This window comes from Eupeodes corollae, chromosome 1, assembly GCF_945859685.1.
Source record: "Eupeodes corollae chromosome 1, idEupCoro1.1, whole genome shotgun sequence".
Lineage (NCBI taxonomy): Eukaryota > Metazoa > Arthropoda > Insecta > Diptera > Syrphidae > Eupeodes > Eupeodes corollae.
This window is the reverse complement of record NC_079147.1, coordinates 240,378,656-240,396,334: the sequence shown is the minus strand read 5'-3', so window position 1 is coordinate 240,396,334 and position 17,679 is coordinate 240,378,656. Positions and strand designations below refer to the sequence as shown.

The 17,679-nt window shown below is 38.8% G+C and overlaps 1 protein-coding gene across 41 annotated transcripts in view; it reads right to left on the bottom strand.

Annotated features, from left to right (window-relative positions):
• Positions 1–17,679, bottom strand: part of LOC129942467 (dystonin) — a 290,358-nt gene that overhangs the window by 14,698 nt on the left and 257,981 nt on the right. For 28 of the 41 annotated variants that reach the window (XM_056051421.1, XM_056051422.1, XM_056051397.1 and 25 more), the window contains 7 exons: positions 8,849–16,338; positions 7,414–7,639; positions 5,381–7,340; positions 5,139–5,322; positions 4,721–4,783; positions 422–466; positions 61–132 (listed from right to left, as the gene is read on the bottom strand). In XM_056051421.1, coding sequence (XP_055907396.1) covers positions 61–132; positions 422–466; positions 4,721–4,783; positions 5,139–5,322; positions 5,381–7,340; positions 7,414–7,639; positions 8,849–16,338 — 10,040 coding nt within the window. The remainder of the gene's footprint in view (positions 1–60; positions 133–421; positions 467–4,720; positions 4,784–5,138; positions 5,323–5,380; positions 7,341–7,413; positions 7,640–8,848; positions 16,339–17,679) is intronic. The other 13 variants (XM_056051416.1, XM_056051419.1, XM_056051403.1 and 10 more) reach the window with 3 other exon arrangements.

Below are 17,679 nucleotides of genomic sequence, written 5' to 3'. Positions count from 1 at the left end.
TTCTTTTAAGAGAGATATGTTTTTTTCTTCAGTGTATACCAATTTATGACATGCCCTTACCTTGGTGAAAATCTTGGACCATAGTGAGGCAAGCGATCTCTATCGGGTGTCTCACGACTTGGTGTCACACGACTAATGGTAATTCGAATTCAAAGCACACAACACACAAATATTACATGAAACAAAATAGAAAAATAAAAACAATATGAAACAGAAATTATGAAATTAAAAACTTATTAATTTAAGAAAAAACAAAAAAAAACTAAATATTAAGAAAAATTAGCTTCCACAATATTATGGAAGCTTTTTTTCATGCATTCATTTTATTTTAAATTTGTTTCTTTTTAATTTTTTGTTGCTAGTTAAGCAGCCAATTGCAAATAATATTTATAGAGATTATGTAAGCTCAAATTTTACTAACCTCTGCTTGCGCATGTTAAGGCCTTGATCACGGGAGCCCTTGAAGCTACATTATGTAAAAAAGGAAATGTTTAAATTAGTCAAACTCAAACAAAACAAACAATGAATGAGAATTATTATAGAAAATTATGATGAGTGGAAAACAGAGTAGAGGAAGCAGAAAAGCAGTTGTTTTTAAGGATATACACATAAAATATTAATGATGCACATTTCGTATTTTGTGAATTTATATATTTTTTTTTATTTGTTTGATTCTTGTTAGATTGAATATAAACAAACAAATGTATATTTACAGAATAGAAGTTATATATGCATAGGTATAGTTAAGAAGAAGAACACAAATGTTAGAGAAATAGAAGACATTGACACAATAAGTTTGTATATTATTTACACAGCGTCAAATGACAAAGATAAACTTATAAATTGTACATTCTGACCCTAAGTAGTTATTCCTTTTTTAAAAAATGTTGTTTTAATTGTACATTATTTGGAATTTGATTGTGGTGAGTTGCAAGAGTGATGAGTTTGAATTTGAATTTCCTTTATAGAATTAAACTTAAGATATGTTTAAGGAAATTTACGATAAATCTAAACGGATGCATATAACACTGGTAAACCAAATTAAGTTTCTTGTTTTAATCAAAAATTTAGTAATACTTTTTCAAAAGTTTCTGATTTTTAGAATTCAAATTTGATCGTCAACTCAAGATTTTGTAAACAAGAATACATAACAACAAGTTATAAGATAATAACAGCAAATAAATTTTACTGCGGATGAAGATTTTAATTTTACTTGAGTATGGAAATTAATTTTAGAGACGTTGCATTGCCATTGGTACGTTTAATACCTCCTCGAAGCTAGATGTGTGAGGATGTGTTCGTCGAGTAGTGTCCAACATTCAAAACACTATGACGGCAATTTTAGACAGAATTTCATTAAATTTATTTCAAGTAATGTTTGATAATTTAATTACTCTTTTGTGTTATTCCAATGAGCTGACGACTCAAAATTTTATTTGATTTTTTCTGTAAATGTTTGTTTTGAATTTTTAATATATCAGAATGAAACCAAAAAAGTGTCTTGGAAAGCCTTCAAAAAAGATAAAGACGACAAAATTTAAATTTTACTTCTTATTCTAGTTTTTAACGTTGCTTGGCATAAGATCGATCTCTTAGGTATCTATGCGACGTTGTAATTTCTTTTTAAATTGTTTGTAAAACTAAATATAAATATAGTTATGTTTTTCTAAGCTGATTCGACTTAGTTGTTTAATTATAATATTTGTTTGTAAAGTAACTATCAATTTAGTTTTAAATTATTCTGACAAATGTTTAATTGTATCAACTTTCAAATATAAAAACCGGACTACTGTAGATCATTTTTTTGCAATTTCACATTGTACTATATATTAACGAAGTTATTCGAATTCGAGGAGATTTTATTTTGAAATTCGATTGATTCGAAAGTTTTCTGATTCAATCGAAAGTTAATTTTTTTAGAAACAAAACTATTGCCATTGTTTACTTTGTCCAAAATAAGAAAAACTACACCGATTTGAAGTTTATAAACTTTGATTGTTTTAATTTCAATAGATAGTGTGACCGTGTGTGATGAATATACATAACATTTTAAACGGTATAAACACAACATGTAAATTTAAACCAAAATGGTTACGTAAGTTGAAAAAATGTTTAATTTTATGTCATGAATGTTTTTCACTTAACTTCACTTAATTTTTCAATTCAGAAACTGTTAATCTGTGACAAAGTCTGAATTAAAAATATTCTTCGAAAAATAAAAATTTAGTGTGGTCACACTAAATCAAATCAAAATGTCTAATCATTTCGGTTCATTTCGTGCAATAAATATTTTTCATACGAATCTTAAAATAAACAAAATTCATTCGAAAGAATAGATCTAGTCACTCGAATCAACCTTTCGTTCGAATCACAAAATAAGCATGATTATGGAATCCCAAAAAACAGGCTAGTTTTTGTCAATTTAAAATGTCTATCCTAGAAACTAGTTATGAGTCTTCATTTAACTCTCTATAAGGTTTTAAAAAGTCTTGAATCTTGACGTCATTCCATACAGAAGACAAAAATAATTGTCCAAATGCCTGTGCCAAGTGAGAAAGTAATCGATTACTACCGAACCGACAAGTAAGGCGGTTTGTGGTTTTGAAAAATCCCGTTTTAAAGGTCATTTTGGATGCTGATTTCAAATTAGAAATTCAACTTTTATTTACTTTTTTATAAATACTTGACGTGATAAACTTGTTTGGAACACAGAACAAAAATTAACTGTTTTTGCTTTTTTCAAAAACAGTTTTGGTATTAATTGTCAAAATCTGGGTAGCCCTTGCACTTAAAATAATTTTCAATTTAAAGGCAACAAAACGTACCGCAGTAGACTTGTATTACTGATAAGTACTACATATTATCATGCGAAAGAGAAAACCAGTCAGGCCAAACTGGCCCTAAACCTTATGTGGCCCAATTTTGTTAGCAACCAACTTATCGACCTCTCATCAAAGTACAGAGTCTTCAATGCAACAATAAATACTTGCTTATTTTACGGTGTCCAAGCGTTTGGATACGCTCAAATAGAGAAATTTGAGACTTTACAAAAAGACTTTTTAAACTGCCTAACGCTACACCTACGTACGCCATACATGTCGAATCGGGAATAGCACCGATATATATTCAGAAACTGAAACAACATTCCGACTATTTAGCTAAGGTTATGAAAAGAGAAAATGGGCTTCATAAGACGATCTTGATAAGACTGCTCCGTATAAATGCATCTCCCTTCAGAGAATGGGACGCGTTTGCTACAAGAGTTGAGATAGTACTCTCCTTAAGGGAAAATAATGTAGAGGAATGGCAAAATATGTTCGCGGTTGTGAAAGCTAAAATTGATGGAAAACTTTATTTAGAACACCTGCAAAGTGCATCATCATCGGCAAGCAGAAACATATTCAAGTGCTTAAACCATTAATTGTCATCAACTTCAAGCTATTTTTGTAAAGAAATGACTCCGGAAGCTATCGGCACCATTTTTAAAGCTAAAGTCGAGAACCTTAATCTCAACATAGATCCGACCTCTCACAAATTTGCACTCTCTGCAATAGAAGAGATGTGGAGGATATAAATCATTTCATAGCTGTTTGTCCAATATTACAAGAAATACGACGTCTATATTTCCTAGTTATTGACATTCTTAACTAGGCTGAGCGGTTGGACGAATCTGTTTAAATTTTGCAAACATGCTTTAGCTTATAGAAGTAGCTTTTGAGCGGTCATGTTTCCAGTTCTGGCTATTGAGAATTTAATATTTTTTGTGTTTCAAATCACGGCAAAATTGAACTTGTTTTCATTTACTAAAATTGTTTTTAGGAACGAGAAAGGTTATTTTAAAGATTTTGTGTTTCAAATCGCGGCAAAATTGATATTTTAAGTCTCGAATCACTGAGAATGTAAAAACGAAAAAAAAAAGAAAAAAATAGAGCTCAAATTTTTTGTGTTTCAAATAATGTCAAAATTGTATACACATCTTTAAAGATTATAAAATCATTTAAAATTGATTTTTGTATCTTTTTTTTATAAATATTCAAGTGAATAATTTAATTAATCTGTTATGTTTGAAAATTGTTTAGAAAAATCACTAAAAATACAGTTTTTATTTTCTTATACTAAAAAAAAAAAACTTTCATAATGTTAGACTATTTTTAACTGAAATGTCTATCGGCAGACGGCAACATCGCCATGCCCTTATATTCCTAGCTTTAAATGAATGTAATTTTATAATCGAAATAAAGAATTAAATCTAATCTAATCTACTACATATTGCAAGACATTTTTATTTAACTTGCCCTATCGTAAAATTTAAAAATGCAACAACAACCTAAGGTAAAAAGTAGTTTTGCCTAATTGTAAGGATAAAAATTTAAAATATAGAAATATTTATGTAATCGCAATTAGATAGAAGAACATGTAGTAAGTGATGATAACACAAACGAAAGGGATTAAGACTCGTAAAACTGTAAATATCAAATTCAAGTTCATCACACTCAATTTGGTTTGGTTAACCTTTTTTTCTGTCACTTACCAATGACAACAAATGAATGGTAACAAAAATCACTCAACACCATTAACAAGATTGATTTGACACTGTTAGATGATAAATTTGGTTATTTGCTTGCGGATGTTAGACAAAAATATACATTTAAACATTAAATTAGTGAAAATGGGCAGTCGTTTAGTAAATTATACAATTCTTTTTATTATTTGAACGAACCTTTGCCGTCTCATTGCGCCGGCATCTGGAGATTGTTCGCGTAGATCGTGTGTTGATCCTCGACTGTATTTTATTTAACCCATGATTTTTTTTTTTTTGATTTTTTTGTTTTTAATTTACAAACATTTATACACAAAAAATAAATAAATAATATTTTCAATTTTTTGTGTGAATTGATAATATCCAGGTTGATTGTGTTCGTGGTAGAAAAGAGTGCAGTGAAACACAATATAATGTCGACAGTAGAATTCACAAAGACAAGAAATAAATATAATAAAAAATAAAAATATAGTAAACGAAAATAAAACAAATATACAAAAGAATAAAAATAAAATCAATATTTTCATCAACAAACAAAAAATAAATCTTCAAAATCATTCAAAGCAAAATTCTTTTAATTTAAATTGTTTGTACTTACACTGGAGTCTTTGCATTGCGAGACATTTTGCGTACATCTCGGCTGCCAGGTGGCAGTTGTTTAGGTTTGCAAGCCCGGTCAACCTCGACTTGGCGACGTGCTGTGTTTTCCATGAACTCTTTGTGGTCCTCGATAAGTTTCTCTAATGGAGGAATTTCTTCTGGCAATGGCTCGCGTTCAAGATCTAAACAAAGCACAAACAAATTTAATATCTCAAATTTATCGATAAAAAAAGAACTTACTCAACAACGTCGATTCAAGTCCATTCAACCATGCCAAGAGATCTTCGATATTTTCATCCAGATCCTTAAGCGATTGCAAATGTTGTTCAAGTTTTGCTTCGCGATTAACGGCCCATTGGGAGATTTCATCCCAACGAGTTTGAATGATTTGAAGCCAATTCTTGATGATCGGAATGGCATCTGGATAGGCTTTGTCGATAATCTCTTGGGCAAGTTGGAATGTCTCTTCCTTTTGCACAACACGTTTACGCAGGTCCTTCATGAAGTCTGTGTGAATTTCGAGGAGATCGCGGGCAATCTTTTCGTCATCGGGTGGATTCTTAGCATAGCGAAGTTTGTTCTCAGCATGATCCAGCCAGTCGAAGAGAGCTTGTACACCGTTGTTGAGGCGTTCGGCGTCTTTCAATGCTTGTCTCAATCGATCACCGCGTTTCGATGTTGCATCCTTAACATCGTCCCAAAGAGATTGCAATTCATCAAGTGATTTGGCTATATCTGCATTGCTTGGTGATTTCTCCAAATCACGTCCAGACTTCATAACACCCTGCATTTGAGCTTGTCTCTTGAGCAAATCTTGTTCAAGGTGCTTGTGGTGATCACATAGTCCACTAACAGTCTCAAAGTCTCCATGAACTGGTCCGTTGTCGGATAGGCGAGATTTTGTTTTCTTCAACCAGTCTAATAGTTCTTGTAAGGCATCAGAGAACTGTCCGGATAGCAAGAGGGCTTCTTCGAGTTTCCTTTGACGATCCACACTCTTCGACCATACCCGAGTCCAGGTCTCCTTAAGTTCACTAAGCATCTTATTCAAGACGGGTTCGTCTGATTTCGGTGCTCTATCCATGAGATTCTTTCCAGCACGCATTGTTCCATCATACTGTTGTTGTTTTCCATTCAATTGACGGTGTGTTTCCTTCAACTTGAGGATGTGTTTTTTGATCTTTTGTGGATCCTTCGATGAGGCTGCTTCTTCAGTCAAACGATCGAGTATTTCTTCGACTTCCTGCAGCCATTGAAGCATGCCAGACCAGGCGTCATTGAATTCACGAGCCTCCTTATAGCCGTGATCAAGGGCGCGAGTGCGTTCAGCTGCTTTGCTTACAACGCGCTCCCACCGATGTTGGACAGAAACTAGGAGATTCTTGATTAGAATGACGTCTTGTTTTTGACTAAAGTACTTGAGATGAGTTCCCTTTTTGTCTAACAGAAGCATAGCTTCACGATGAGTACTGACATCCTTCTGAAGTACTTTGTGCTCTTCGATTTGAACCTGAATTGTTTCCAGAACTCTCGACACAGCCGATGAACTGCTTAGTTGTTTTTCAGCTTGAGTTAGCCATTCGACAAATGCCTGCAGTGTGTCATGGAATTCAGTTGCTTCCTTGAGAGCGATTTCGAGTTTGATCTTCTTGTCTGAAGCACGCGAGATAACTGCATCCCAGCGTTGTTTGAGTGTGCGTAGGGTATGTTGCAAATTGCTCGAAGGTACCTTCATTTGATTTTGACGCTTGATATAGTCTTGGCCTTGAGCTTGAATTGTTTCCACCTTGGCACGATTTTCTTCCAACTCATTGTAGATTTCCATAAACCTCTCAAGTTGTTCGGTAGCTGTTTCTGGGAGGCCACCAACTGGTTTGCTTGTTCCAATAACACCATCTACATCGCCCAACCATCCTAAGATGTCTTGAACCTCAGCAATGAAGCCTTGGGCTTCACGTAACGCTTCTTCCAATTCGTGTTGGCGGTCGGAAGATTTTTGAATCAAAGAACGCCATTCATCGTTAAGTTTACGTAGTTTCTCTTGGGTCGCGGAAGCTTCCACAGAACCCTTTTCTGATTCAATTAGACGCCGTCCGGCATCAATAAGAGTATCAACGGAACTTTGATGAGCTTGAATGTCATTGGCAAGAACCTTTAACTTAGCAAGTTCAACTTCAAGTAATTGTGGATCACCAGGAATCTAAAAAACCAAATAGTTAATATACATATTTGTACTATGCTTTCCATAGTGACGTTCTTATTTTTAAACTTACTGGTTTAAGCTGATCTAGAGTTTTGTCTGTCTTGTCAATCCAAACAAGCAACTCATTGAGTGCATGTTGGAATTGTCCAAGATGTAGAAGAGCATGTTCCAATTGCTTTTGACGCTCAACCATACCGCGCAATAGATTCTCCCATCGGCGATTCACTGTGGCCAATGGCTCCTTGATCGATGCTGCTTGTTCTGGAGATGTTCTTTCTGTCAATTCGGAGGCTTGTCTGTTGAAATAAATACGAAAATGTTAGAATTTAAACTTAATCGGAATGCAAAATAAGTAGGTTTACAAAAATAAGTCTCAAAACTTCACAAACAAAAAGAAGTACAATACAAAACATTAAATTACATGCAAAAAACGTTTTAGAAGTAAGTTTTTGAAAAACAGGCTTTGAATTTTTTAAAAGATCTTTTTTTTACATATTTTGATGTGAAATAAGCTGCGAGAGTGAAGCTTCAATTCTGTTGATGTTGAAGTAAGCAATTTTAACTTAAAAATAAGGCAGTTCATTTTTGTTCTTTAAATTAAAAGCTTCATTGCACCACATTGGGCGCCATTTTAAAAGCTTTGCTTGTGGCAATTTTATACGTAAGCTTTATATTCTAGCCAAAACACAACACTTAAGAATTTTTAAATACATAAGATAACATTTCTAATAATGTTTTTATGTATATGTATATAATGCCGGTGGAATTTTAAATAAAATAACATTGAGAATGATAATGTTTGTTGGGCGCCATTTAATCAAAAATGTATGTATATCACGAAATTGACAATTTGCCGCATTTTGATGCAAAGAAAAATAAATATATAAAATGTTTTTTGTATGTTAGTCTCTTTTCATAAAATCAATACAAGAAATAAACAAATATTGCTTCAAGTTATTGAAATCTTTCGTTGGGCGCCATTTAATTTTTTTAAATATTACGAATACAAATACCGTTCTTTAAAATTAAAAAAAAGATGATTTTCCAAGCAATTTCTCCTGTATTTTGAATTTTGAAGTATTGCACGTTTATGTAAAGTACTTGAGTGATAGTAGGGCAATAATGAATGGAAAGCAAGCTTGAAGAACTAATGCTCTATTTAGACTTTAACACTTCAACTTTTGAGTTCTTGCACACACAATTTATTAAGAATAAAACCTTATCATAAAAAGCACTCGGTAAAATATCATGCAACCAAGTAACAATCAACAAATCTATGAGTATCAATGAAAAATGTTTTTTTAATTGTTTTTATAATCATAATTTATCTTGCCTTTCCAGAGATCTGTAGTTGCAGGTGAATATATTTGATTGATATTGAGAAATTATTTGTGAATCGTTTCGAGAGCAAAATAAAGAATATAAATAAATGTGTGTTTGAAATATGAAAACATAAATGTTTAAATAAGAAATATATTTTTCAAAAGTAAATTAATCAACATTACCTATTTAGTGCTTCTACTTCGACCATATGCGGATCTACTTCGTCCTTGAAACGCTTCAATTGTTCAATTTGTTTCTTGACGGCATCAATATCGGAACCGATAGCTCCTAAGCCACCAAAGCGTTCTTCGGCTTTGGTCAAGAATTTCAATAGATTTTGTAGGGTTTCATGGAATTCCATGGCCTTCTCCATGGCATCGATCAGGTTTTCTTCACGTCTGGCGTATAGAGCTGTGATGTTGTCCCAGGCATTGTCCAGGTCTTCGATGTGTTTCTTGACTTCGGGTTTGTCTGGTTCTCCACACAGGGACATCAAATTGTTACCTGTGCGTCGGACTTCTTCGACTTCTGGTTTGGTTTGGTCAATTTCATGGCGAATCTCTTGCAATGCAACTTGTTGTTTCTTGATGTCTTGTGGTTGAGCAGCGGCTGGTTCTTGGGAAGAAAGAGTTTCTTCCAAGTCCTTTAGGGTTTTCATAATTGCATTCAACTGCTTCCAGAACTTCTCTGCAACCTTAAGCACATCTTCGAGGGAATTGCCACGTTTCTTAGTGGCTTGTTGGACATCGTTCCACAAGCTGTTGAGTTTCTCCAATTTCTTCTTGATGTCACGCACCGCAGGATCGGATTTGTTTCCTGCCTTTGCAATAACATCATTTGCAGCTCGCTGGACGGCGGCAAATGCTTCGGTACGCTTGTCCAAATCGTCTGCTATCGCTGAGTTATCATCGATTTGCTCACGAATCTTCTGCGGCAAAGCTGATACTGCATCGAGATGATTGACTTGTTCGCAAGTGTTGGCCAATGCTCGGAGCATACCTTCAAGCTTGTCAGAGAACTGACTGGATTCTTGAAGAGCATTTTCCAGAGCCTGTTGACGTTCACGCAGCTCAGTGCGGAGGGCCGCATAGCGGGAGTTATCCGAATCTAGGATTTCGTTAATTTTCGAGCCGTCATCTTCAGAAACAATCGCTCCCAGAGCTTCTCCGGTCTTGTTGAGTTTGTCCAAAAGTGGTTTGTGTTCGGCAATGGATTGAACAAGGCGTTCGTTCTTGTCTTGTTGAGCAGTGATTTGGTCAGGCCTCAAAGCGGGCATACTCAACATTGAAATTTGCTGCTCCATGTCATCTAGCCACACGGCCAAGCCATTGTGTGAGTCTGCAAAATGCTCTGATAGAGGAAGAGCCTGTTCCAAGACACTGAGACGTTCACCGCACAATTGCACAACAGTGTCGACGACTTCCTTCAGATCTTCCAACTTCTCACGCAAAGCTGAGGTGTTCTCGTTTTGTGGCGATTCGCGGAGTACTTTCTTTGCTCCAGCTGTCACATCACGTACACGTCCCTTCTGGCTGGAAATATCGTCGTTTATCGATCTGTGCTCTTGTAGTTGAGTGCGCACGAGTTTTGGTTCCATGGCAGGTAACTCGGCTTCTCGTAGGCTGGCGTCCATATCTCTGAACCATTCAAGAAGTTCATCGATGTCACCGGTGACTTCTTTAGCTCGTTGGTTGCTGAGGTGCAGACGTTCAGCTTTGCGTTGGATTTGCTCGACAATGGAGTCAAATCGACGATTGTCCCTCGTAACAAGGCTTTCAATTGTGGCGGCTCCTTCTCCAGGTGAAATTTGACACAACTGCGGTCCAACTAGATTAACTGTATCCACTACGGGGCGCATATCAGCCAATTCTGCTTCCAACCTTAAGATGTCGTTTTGGCGTGGTTCACTTGTTGAGAGCGCACTTTCAGCGCCCTGCATCCAATCAATGAGGCGACTGTGCGAGTCATGGAATTGCTGCACAAGTGGCAAAGCATTTTGGGCGTTCTTCAGATGGTCACCACCCTTGTTGGTAAGTTCTCCGTAGCGACGCTGCAGCGAGTCTAGTTTGTCCTTGAGTTGAAGCGCTTCATCATTGGAAATATGTTTCATGAGTTCCGAACCAGCTTCAACTGTAGATTCAACATTTGGAGCATGGTTTGCAATGCTCTCGTTCAATTCCAATAGATGATCCATCTGCTCAAGCAGTTTTTCAGTATGAACAGGCACAACTCGGAAGCGCTGGAGTTGCTTCTCCATATTTTCCATCCAGGCGACCAGGTCTTGATAGGTGAGAACAAGATGTCTTAAGCCTTGTCTCGACTCGGCCAACAACTGACCAACATTATCGCTGGCATCTACCAAAGTTGTGTACCTTTCAGTGATGACGCGAACCTTCTCACCCAATCCAACGGCTTCTTCATCACTGACCAAGTGCATAAGTTGACCGGCAACGTCAGCCAGTTCGGAGAAGTCTGGTTTCTTCGCAATGATTTCATCGTGCAAATGGGCGTGCTCACGAATTCTTTGCTGAATTTTCTCCTCATCCGTAGGAACGAGCTCCATGTTCTTAATTGCCCTCTCTGAATTATCCAGCCACTGGTTGAGTGGTGTGAATTTGTCATGGAAATGTTTTGCAACTTCCATTGCTTGTTCCAAGTCTTCTTCACGTTGCTGAGCAGAATCGGTCAAGGCATCGAAACGGTTCATGAGTTCCTTCAATTGGCGTTCAATTCCTGCCTTCTCTGATGAATCGCAATTGCCTGCAACTTCTTGTCCTAGATTGAATAGGGACGACATGGAATTTTGACGATCCAAGAGCATTTTCTTAAGGAATTTCTGTTCCTGTAGCTGAGCTTTCACTACCTTATAATCGGCACTTGGTGGTTTCTGATTAGCGACCATTTCTTCGGTATCACCCAACCATTTGGAAAGTCCATCAAGAGCTTCTTGGAATTTGCCAGATTGTAAGAGAGCCACATCCAAGCGGCGGTCTCGTTCGTTCAAGCGTTCCTTCAAATCATTCCAACGATCGTTCAATTTTTCCAGGTCTTTCTCAATGGCATTTGTGGAAACACCACTCGAGGCAGATCTAACCAGATCCCTGCCACACTGATTGACTTCATCCACATTGTGACTCAATGGCTCCACGGTGCGATCCCGGAATCGTCTGAAGTCTTCTTGCTGGATTCTGATTTGCTCCAATTCTGAACTGACTGGCTTCATTCTCTTCAATTCGTCACTGAGGTCCTTGATGTCATCCAAAACACCCGACTGAATATCGTAGAACTTTGTCAGATCCTTGAGGGCAACTTGTAGCGTGTCTTCGTGATCACGAGTACGATTCTCCAAGCGAGCCAGAGTCTTCTTCAAAGAAGCCACTTGTTCTCTTGTCTGAACTGTATCAGGGGAAAATCCTGAATCGACCAACACCTCACTGGAGCGTTCAACAGCTCCCAACTGATCTGCCATTCGGTCGAGTTTATCTTGAAGTCCAGAGACTTCATCGATTTGGGCTTGAACCACCTTGATTTCCCGTGCGGGTGGCGAGAGGTTCTCAACCACATTCTCAAGCTCGGTAAGATCGATACCCAAATTCTTGACTTGTTCATTAAATTGGGAAACTGCTGTAGCGGCCGACTGGAGCTCTCCGCAACGATCGTTCAAACGCGACAAAAGCTCAGAGATTCTATCGTCGACGCCATCGACTTCATCTACCAAGTGATCAGCATCACCACCAGCGGCACGGGCTTCAGATGAAATATCCTTAGCCAAGGCACGCAGTGATTGTAAAGGCTTCTTAAGGTTGCTGACTTCTTCTTTGATGGCCTTAACACGATCGAGAAGTTTGGCATCTTTGGCGGCACCTCCAAGTGCATCATGGGCAGCCAAACGGTCTTCGCAGCGACCAACGGAGTGGTCAAGATTCCTTAGCTCGTCATTGAAATCTCCCAGACGGCGAGAACATGTCTCGATTTCTTGGGCTCGTGAAAGCAGATCGTTGTTTAGTTTCTCCCATCGTTCTTTCATGTCTTGCAACTCGGCCTTGATTGGGTCTTTGTCAACATCGCAACTGGCAAGGAAGGTATCTCCCAAGCCCTTGGTGTTTTCATATTCTCCAGTTTTCTTCCAGACCTCACTTCGGAATGCCTGCAGCTCACGAAGCCTGAGCTCCAATTGCGCCTTATTAAGGACTCCAGGTCTCAGATCAGCTAGTTTGTCTTCAGCCCCACGCAACCAAGAAAGGAAGGTTTCTGAACTCTGCGAATACTTCTTGCAGTGCTCCATGCAAGTTTGGAGGCGGGTGTGACGATCAACAGCGTCACGGCGCAACTTGTCCCATTGCTGTTGAATGCGTTCCAGATCACGTTGCACACCACGGTCTTGTGTTGCTCCAGGGCGGCTGCTTAGATCCTTACCCTTGTTGATAAGCATGATAACTTCGTGCTCACGAGCCATAACCTCACGGTAGATTGGCTCATGGGTGTCAATTTGGTGTTGCAATGTGGGCTTGTGAGCCGAGACCAGAAGCCTATCTGTAAGATTGGCCAACTCGCCTGACAACCAGCCGAGTGTTTTCGAGCAGCTTTCAGCAAATTGACGTCCGTCTCTGAGTGACGATTCAGTCTCGGCCTTTTTGGTGTCCAATTTCTTTTGCAGTGCTTGATATTGTTTCTCTAAAGCAGCCACACGTCCGTTGACATCCGCTCGAGAAGCTGGATCTCCCAAGATATTGCACAATGCTGCAGCTGACTGTTCGGCATCGGCCAGAAGTGGTCTTTGGCCTTCAAGTTGTCTTTCCAGATTTTCAATTTTACGTAGATTCTCCTGTGAGTCTCCGTCAAGAGGCAGGGCATCCAAGTTATCACTGATATTGATCAATGCGTCACGCAAACGACCAATAGCAGCATCGAACTCCTTGCTGCTGTCTGCAGCGCCTCCGAGGCTGTTTGCACGTTCATCCAATCGTCCGACCAGGTCATCCCATTTACTCTGAACCTCATGGAGTTTCTTCGAAACGGATTGTCCTTCAGGCGACGATTCCTTGAGGTGATCGAGGACCTCATGTCCAATTTCTTGCAGATGATTGAGTTGTGGCTGTTGGGAACGGAATTCTTCGCGCAGTACCTGAACTTGTTGAACTTGGCTTTGGACCATTCTTGGATCGGATGAAATTGGCCCAAGAACTGTCAACATACGTTCCTTGCTGTTAAGCCAATTCTTCAAACTGTCATGTGTATCCAAGAAGTCACGCAACTGTTCGGAGAAGTTGATGCGACTCTTACAGAGGTCATTGATGTTCCTCCATTTCTCGACAATATTGTCGTGTTCTTGACGCAATTGCTCGGCTCCAGGAACGTCAGGCTTGCGACGCAAAAGATCCTTGATTTGAGCTTTGGTTGAATCCAAAAGGCTCTGTTTTTCGTACATATCCTCGAGAATCTTTCGTGCTTGTTTTGTGCTTCTCTCGGCTTCCTCTTTGTTTGCAATAGAATCCTTAGGCACTTGTCGTTGAATTCTGTCCAAGAATGATGATAGATTCTTTAGACTCTCATTGTGCTTCCTGATTTCGTCGGTCAAGCTGTCCAGTTCATTTTGACGGTCGTTCAAACGAACCCCAATAAGACTGTAACGATTATTGATTTCGCTGAGTTGTTGCTGAATGGGTGACAATTCGGAAAGCTGGAATCCATCCTGAGAAGATCTGCGGCTACCAAATCCACTGGATCCAGGTGATAGTGGCGACAGAACACCTCCCTTTGTTGGACTTGGACTCCTGGCATCTCCTGACATTCGACGAAGGGGACTAACTCGTTTGATAGGACTGTAAGCGGAACGTTTACGTCCGGGGCTTTCTGGACGAATGAGTGCATCGTATTGGGCACCCAAATCGTTGACTTTATCGATGGTCGATGCATAGTCTTTGTAGTCCTTGACAATTGGTTTCAGTTCCTCGACTTGTTGGCGAATGATATCGAGATCAACAGCAACTGGGGCCAATGAGTTGGTCCTGGCTTCAATACTTGCCAACCATGATAGAACTTGGTCTTTGAGGCTTTCATATGCAATTTGCTGTTCGGCCTTTTGTTTGGAAAGCTTGGCTTTTTCTTCCAGGGTGATATCTAAGTTACGCCATTGTGATTCAAGAGCCTTGACACGGTCTCTGACTACTCCGGTATCAGTAACGTCACGCAAACTAACAAGTTCTTTGCCATCGCGTACACAGTTGTCAAAGAGAGGACTGATCTTATCCTTCCTGCGTGAAAGTTCAATCATCCTGCGAGCTAGGTCTTCAGTTCCCAGCTGACTTAATTCTCTGCTTTCAAGAGACTCCTGCAAAGTAACCACTTCTTGCTCGACGTTTGTGGTTTCATCACTGAACTTGTTCAGCTGCTGCAAAGTATCATCAAGGAACTCTCCTCGCTTGAAGGCCTTATCGAGTAATTTCTCAAATTTAACTGTTACATCGTTGAGTTTCATTTCAACCTTCTTGGCAATTCGGGCATTCGATGCAGTGTTCATCAGATGATGGGCAGATGACGCTACACTGTCAATGCTGCTTTGATGCGATTGAAGATCAGAAAGAAGCGACCTGTGTTCACGAACTTGTTCTTGCAGACGTTCTTTGATAAGAGACGCAGGACGGAATTGCACTTTGAATTTGTCCTCAGCTTGATTGACCCATCCAACTAGACTGTCCAAAGCATCTTGAACACCTTGTGATTGGACTAAGGCAGTATCTAGAAGTTTGCAATGATCACCCAGAGCTTGCAGAAGTTGGTTGTACTTATCTACGACTTCTTCAACTGGCATCTCTAAAGCGTTAACTTCAGTTGGACTTAATTGACTGCCAAGTGATCGCAACAACGATGACAAAGATTGTTGGGCGTTCTCTACTAATCTTCCTTGTGACATAAATTCATTGTGCAAAGCCTTGGCTTCGTTCATCTGCTCCTGTACTGTCTGCGGATCGGCACCAACTGGATCATTGAGAATCTGTGAGGCACGTGGTTGGACACTACGCAACCATTCGTTAACCTTCTCCAAAGCATCTTGGTATTCTCGTTGACGTCCACCTAAACCGGAAAGGCGATCTGACAGGGCGTTCACGCGATGCATAAGATCCTTGTATTGAGCCGACACAAATGATACTTCTTCACGTATCGGGCTCTCGGCAGTCGATAGTGGAATTACATGGGGCAATCTTTCTGGCAATGTTGTACGGAAATCATTCAATACAACCAAGAACTCCTTGCTCTCATCAACGAACTTCTGAGCAGCCATGGTGATGAATCTCAAATCGGCTTGATGACCAATTACATCGCTCACAAACTCTCGAATAGAATCCGATTGACTTGATAATCGTGCCAAATCAGACAGTGATCGTTCTTTGTCTTCGAGTGTTCTTCTAGCTGTTTGTAACCAACCGGAAAAGACATCTAATTCGGTGCGGAGTTTGTGCAATTCATCGCGGCCGGATTCCAAGCGTTTCAACAAACGTTGTGTACGATCGCTGGCGCGATCAACTCGAAACCTAAGTTCTCGGCCAGAATTCTCCAATGTTGTAACTTCAGGAGCTGAGAGTACATCACCACCGGTGAGTACAATTTGACGAATTTGCTCAAGACATGATGATACTGGCCTTGCTTGACCTTCAATTTCGTCTTTGATTTGCTGCGAAAGTAGAAATTAAAAAAAAGATTAATATATTGAAATGAAAAATGTTGAAGGATGAGAAATCAATATTTGAATTGCCATGGCTAAAAATTTAAAAGCATTGTTAATTTTTTTTTAATTCACAGACAGAACTTTCGATGAAATCTTTAATGATTTGTGTAGCTCGTCAAAGCGGCGTTTATAAAGAACATTTTTTGTGATAATTCATTGCTGCTAAGAAGATTTCAAGCTGAAATTTGATGGTGCTTGGCTACGAGTTGTCTGTAATATTTTTAACTAACTGTTAGCCAGCGTCTTTCTTCACGTGTTAAATAAAAATAAAATTAATCACATAGACATTCCAGGGCAAGTATATATATATATATAAGTTAGTTGGTAAGCTTCCACAATCAAAACAAACAAAGACCACCCATAAGTAATGCTGTCTATTTTAAAGTTAAGTATTAAATACTGTTAAAGTGATGAAGCACGGCTTTTCTAGGTTAACCCCTGCTACTTTGGGTGCTTGAATTCGCGTCTTATGAATTGTCATAGCGATACTAAACTTTAGTAAATTAAAGCCTTTTGAATTGGAATGGTAAATGTATAGGAACTATTGGGATTCTAGGAATAATAACACTTTCCAACATGAATTGCTCTATTCTGAGTCCATTACTGTGTCTTTTGCTAAAGACTCGTTCAAATCTCATCCTACTTCGTCCAATATGTTTGAATTTATTATCAGAACAACATCGTTTCTTGAAGCTTTTATCCCTATTTGACAAATACATTTTTAAAAAGGAGATGTCGGTGAACATTGGTTTAGAATTCCTGAACAATGACTAGGAAAGACAGAGTGTGATAAGGCATTCCACATTCGCGTAGTACGGCTAAAGAATGAATCTCTGTATTTGACAGCACGGCCGAAGTTGGGCTGTGGGTATACTGATGAGCATTCCTAGAAGCGCGAGTATATAGGGAGGAATGCAACTGGCTATTTCACTAGAGCATAAGCCGTTAAAATAACGGTAAAAAAGGGTCAGACAAGAGGCCTTATGACGATGTTAAAGCGAAGTAAATGAACTTATGATGATATTATCATCTATCGATTTAAATGCTCTACGTTCAATATTATCCAAGAGGCTTAAGTAAGTTGCAGGAGCACCAGCCCAGAGATGGGAGTTATACTCAAGCTTTGAACGTATATAAATGTTGAAGATAACAGCCAGATCAGGAGGGGTAAAATATTTCTTGCATTGCCTAAGGAAACCCAAACACCTTGCGGAATTTTTGGCGACATCGTGTATGTGATCGTTCCACAAGAGATGGTTGGTGACACACATACCGAGAATATCGAGT